Genomic DNA, 5264 nt, shown 5'->3' with positions numbered 1-5264 from the left:
AAGGACGGGAACGAGAGAGAAACGGGGGAGAGACAGAACTGCTTTTTCTTTGTGTAAAGAAGGCGAGGGAAAACGAGGCATAAGGGAAGGAAACTCCACGCTGATAAAAACCCCTGGTCGACAACAAGGATGACTGAGGTCACCCAGTATTGACTCAAAGCTAGTGGGAACTGAATTATTCGAATAATAATCTCAATTATTTATTTTTGCATCAAACACCAGTAGTGCCTTTTCCACCAGGGTTTTTGATAGCATGTGGGTGTCCCGTCTCTCTCTCCTGCCCTGGCCAGGTCCAACCCTGGAGCACTTCTGCAGAACCCCGATAGCATCCTCCACCAGCTCCTTCAGCCTCGGCTCGAGCCCCAGTCAACACGGTCAGGGACTTTGAGTGGGAAACCCAATGCCCCTCAGACACCACACACTTTAAGACTCTGCACACACACACACACCCCTCGAGCACGCACACACACACACACACACACAACCACACCTCTGATGAATGAGTATACTGAATTAAAAGGAGGAAGTCAAACATACGAGGCAGCCGTTTGACCGGCGCCATCGGACTGTTGTACCGCCCCACACTCAACCTCCACCTGGTGTCGGGTTCGGACGGAGCCGGTGGGGGTGCTGGTGATGGGGTTACTTACGGGTGACAGCAGAAGGTGGTGGCAATAATGGGCAGGCACTGAATGACTCCCTTGAGCCTCCACAGGTGGACGTGCTCCACCCAAGAGCCAGAAACTAAGCCGTAGCGCAGGGACGACAGCACTATCTACGGCCGGCGGGAACACAGCAGCAGCAGAAGGGAGCCAGGGACAGGGGAGACACAGGGCAGGGGAGGAGGGGCAACAAGGTGGGGGGAGTACAGAGGGCAGAATGGGAAGTGGACGGGCGTAATGGAAGGGGAGGGAAGGGAATCAACAGAGTGGAGAGGGAAGGAAAGAAAGGGAAAAGGAAAGGAAAAGGAGAGAGGGAGAAGAAATACATTAGGGAAAAGAAAAAAGAAAAAAAACAAAGACAGAAAAGGGGAGCAGTACAAACAAGAAGGAAAGGAAGACATCCAACAAAAGACAAGAGGAAAAGGGAGGGAGGGAAGGAGATAACGTCACGGTTAGAGGGTTAGGGGTACGGGCTACATCGTGCTTCTAGAGTCCCGGTCCACAGGTGGGGTCGCCGCACCCCGGACCCCCAGGGAGGTCCACCGCACTGCAGCGAGGTCACAGTGCTCAGACCACCACAGCATTGACTGTTCCCAACCGCTTGAAACCAGCATTGCAACAACAGGAATAAAACATTGGCAGCACTTTTCAAATCATCTTAAGGACCAGGTTTGGCATTGTCGCACGACACACAACGTTTAAACTAACGTTTGGGCGTGAGTAATCAGTTGCTTATGTTCAACTGATTAGTTGAAGTTGTGTGTCGAGTGTACACAACTGTCTTATTGTCCTAACGTTGGGGAGTGTTTGTTTTAAAGCATGAGCAAATTCATTAAAACAACATTGTCTGCATAAGTCAACATGATACACGTCTCCCTGGATAATACTCAACGGGACTCGTCCCTACGCTATTATGACTTTGAGTCACTCTGTAGTGACTCAAAGTCGAGAGAGAGAGAGAGAGAGGATGCAGGTGTTAAGAGGATGCAAATCTAGCCTTACACGTCATGACTTTTCATGCTGCATCAGTGGAGTCCGGTTATGTACATGATGTCCACAGGTTTCCAGTAGGAGAGGACCAATGTCGTATACACAGTGTACAGTAGCATCAGGGGACGGTTTAGCAGGGACATAGTAGGGCGGGCTATATGTGTCATGATGTTCTACGTTTATCAAGCGACAGTGTCGGTACTAATGTATCGCAGGTGTAATGCATTCGCTGTGGATACAACCCCGACAAAATAGGTCCTGTGTGATTTAAAGCGCATTATATTCTCCATTTCTTCTCAGTGGAACAGGTGCAATGAATATGACAGCGTCAAGGGTTATACAAGGTTCATAAAAAACGGTTCTATTTCAAATGATAATGTCCTAAATGTACAACGCAGTAAATGTCAACCGAACAGAGAAATTAAATGGGATTTTTGGCACTGAATTTCCAAAGCGTTGCTGTTAAAAAAGCACAACCTTCCTTTACCTGAAAGCCTATGTAGGTAAGATTAGAGAGTTGTAAAGAGAGCAGTAAAGAGCAGAAGATAGATATAGAGAAGTGTTGCGTCCATGCACCTGTGATTGACAGGCAATATGGATTCCTTGAACCAATCAGGGAAGAGCTACCCTGATTGGTCAGAAATGAGCCTGGAGTGGTCTGAAACTACATTATCATACCAGAACAAATATTCCCCCAGAGCATTTCACTAATAGCGGACGGAGGACATTTCTAACAAACTACACTCAAATTAGAGCTCTAAAAAGCTTTAGGCATTCAGCTAACTACTCTACTTCACTACTTTGCACACGTGGCACAGAACCCGCCGTTCTGGTCAAGCCGGTTGGTGCAGGAATGAGTGGAGGGTGGGTGGGGCTGGTCGGTCTGAGCTCACCGTGAACATGAAGAGGGTGTAGAACATGAGGGCCATGGCGGAGAAGGACTGTATGGAGGACATCAGGTTCCTCTGCAGGCTGAGGGGCAGCACGATGAACAGCGACACGGCGATCAGCAGCAGCACCCGAAAGCCGCCCGTCACCTGCACGCCACACAGAGAGCATTATGGGAAATATGTAAGGAGAGGAGAGCAGTTGGTGCTACTGTATTAATGTGGCTACTGATACATTTGATTTATTTAGGCCTGGCCTTTCGGGAGACTCAAATGTCGCCTTAGAGTGGAATTAAAAATATACTAAATAACACCAGCAGGATTGCAACCACCTCTCCCTTTCCAATGACAAAAGGAATAGCCTTTATTGGCCTCAAACGTGCCAGTAGGTATTCCAAAAAAATGTTGTTTATGATAGCATCGAGTGCCAGTGACTTGTGATGAGGCTCCTTGATAGAGTCACAATTAGTATTTAGTTAAGTTTGTCTGTATAACTCTAGGTAACTTTAGTTAGCTGTTTGTCCGTTCTGGGCTACTGTAGAAACAAGGTGGTGCAACATGGCAGGCTCCATGGTAAATGACCAGCTACCTATGTAGATATAAAAGGCTCATTCATTGGCAACTTAAACACTGATTCTTATTTTGATGGAATTATACACAAATTAAAAACGTTAAAATTAACATTAAAAACATTAAATTATTAAATTCCTTTTCTATTAAGATTGTTCCGCTACATGCAACTAAACACTACATACTGCACCAAAATATGAAGAAGAAAAAGACAGATCATTGAAAGAACGTTGAGGAGATGCCGGTTACGATTCAGTCATTTAGCACGCCTCCAAAGCAAATACAACTAATTCATGAGGAAGGGTTGGGGCATCTTGTTGATGGATTGCTACAGGTAAACTGGAGACATAGGGGGAATCTATCCCACAATCTTTTGGCTGGGAGTCAAACACCCTATCAAATGTCCTGCCCTGGATTGTTTTGATAGAGAGGGACATTTCAGATGCAGTCCCCACATCTGAAACGGGATTTTATGTTTGCATTGAATTTGAATGACTGCTATTTGAACAGGGATTTGAAGTCTGATAAACTCCTCCAACCCTTGGATTCATTTTCTTGATTTTGCTTCATGTGAAATGAACCGTGTGTGTGTGTGTGTGTGTGTGTGTGCGCACCTCTATTATCAATGTGCGGAAATAAATGATCCAAACACACATTGTACGTTTATAGCGAGGATTGTTCTCGTTAAACAACAGTCACATGAGCGACAACTCTGCCAAACCTGTAAACCCAAGAGCTGCGCAAAGAAATTGGAGCCCAGGTCAGCGATGACGACATAGAAGGCAATGCAGGTTCCCAACATCAGGCCTATCATGCTAGAGAGAGACAGCGATAGAGAAAGAGGAAATTGAGTCATTAGACCATGAACCGCTTCTTCCTTCGTTCTCATTTGAATGTGGCTTATCCGATGGAACGACGATGAGGCACAGTGGTCTATAGAATCAAACTCACCTGGTCTCCACCAGCGCCTTGAAGGGTTTCCCATAGGCGTGGAAGGCTGCAGAGAAACACACTGGAGTGATTAAATAGTCCCTACAGTGCCAGAACCAGTTAAAATGTGCATCAATACATATGAAACCGTGTAGGCTCACCCATAATCTGTTATAAACACATAATAACGTTGCAATTGAGACAAAAATGCATTTCATAATCATGTAGAGAATATTGTACATCCGATATTTGACTGGCTTGTGCAGAAGCAGTATAGGATGAACACAGAGTGTCTCTTGTAATAATGCATATTGATATTCTCGCCTACTCACCCAGCCCAGCATAGGTTCGGCGTTTGGTGCTGCAGGCCGAGTTCACCAAGAACATGCAGGACTGGTGGGTCATCCAGGAACACACCACCAGGAGCAGGGTGCCCAGTACTATCCCACACTGCAGACGGCATTGAGGACGTACGTGGTATTATATCTATATATTATGTTGTTATCTGTATATTATATATTATGTACTAATGCAGGGTTGGTGAAGGTGAAGATAAGAGCATCTGACTGCAAAAACATCCTTTCTACTAAAACAAACACAAAGGTGGGAAGGGAAAAGACAGCAGCACCTCAACTCACCTGCTTGAAGCAGAAGGGCATGGTCAACACGCTCACTCCAACGATGCTGTTGACCACGTTCATGATCAGACCCCAGTTAGATGCCGTCATGTTGAAGGATGCGTGTTCTTCTCTCGCTCCAAAGGCCAAGTGGGGTTAGCTTTGCGTTGTATTCCCGAGTGTCAAGCGACGCAGATCGGAGAAGTAGTAACCCTACCCACCAAAAAAAATCTCCCCCCTCCGCCAATCAATGACGTGGCGCTCTGGGAAAACACAAACAAATCAATTTACAATCAGGTTTCTTCTCAGATATATTTGAAATGTCATTTTATTTTGATCTCCAAAGGGATATAGGATTTCTCGTCCTTTAACCCTTCTTAATGCAAGTAATGTTATCAAATCAATTAAAAACAATCGTTGAATTTAGATTCAAAGTTATGGTTTGGGTCAGCTACTCGTAAGAAACGTACCTGTTTCAGAGCCCCTGGCCCTCCTTCCCGTGGCACTGATTATGTTATCATCAGAACATCAAAAGATAAAAGCCAATGTTTCGCGTGAAACGTCCACCAGAACTTAATATCAGCGACACAATTCAAGCTACGACGCGT

General features: G+C 45.6%; 1 protein-coding gene across 1 annotated transcript in view; it reads right to left on the bottom strand.

The window, feature by feature from the left end:
* Nucleotides 1-5263, bottom strand: part of slc38a10 (solute carrier family 38 member 10) — an 18741-nt gene extending 13478 nt beyond the window's left edge. The window contains exons 1-7 of the mRNA XM_079757039.1: nt 5127-5263; nt 4678-4919; nt 4372-4489; nt 4061-4106; nt 3831-3924; nt 2546-2689; nt 651-775 (exon numbers count right to left, since the gene is read on the bottom strand). Of these exons, the coding sequence (XP_079613165.1) occupies nt 651-775; nt 2546-2689; nt 3831-3924; nt 4061-4106; nt 4372-4489; nt 4678-4767 (617 nt within the window). The 5' untranslated portion in view covers nt 4768-4919; nt 5127-5263. The remainder of the gene's footprint in view (nt 1-650; nt 776-2545; nt 2690-3830; nt 3925-4060; nt 4107-4371; nt 4490-4677; nt 4920-5126) is intronic.
* Nucleotide 5264: the final 1 nt, after the last annotated feature.

The sequence above is a fragment of the Pollachius pollachius genome (genome assembly GCF_949987615.1).
Source record: "Pollachius pollachius genome assembly, chromosome: 19".
Lineage (NCBI taxonomy): Eukaryota > Metazoa > Chordata > Actinopteri > Gadiformes > Gadidae > Pollachius > Pollachius pollachius.
Note: the sequence above shows the minus strand (reverse complement) of the source record. Positions and strands in the feature narration are given on the sequence as shown.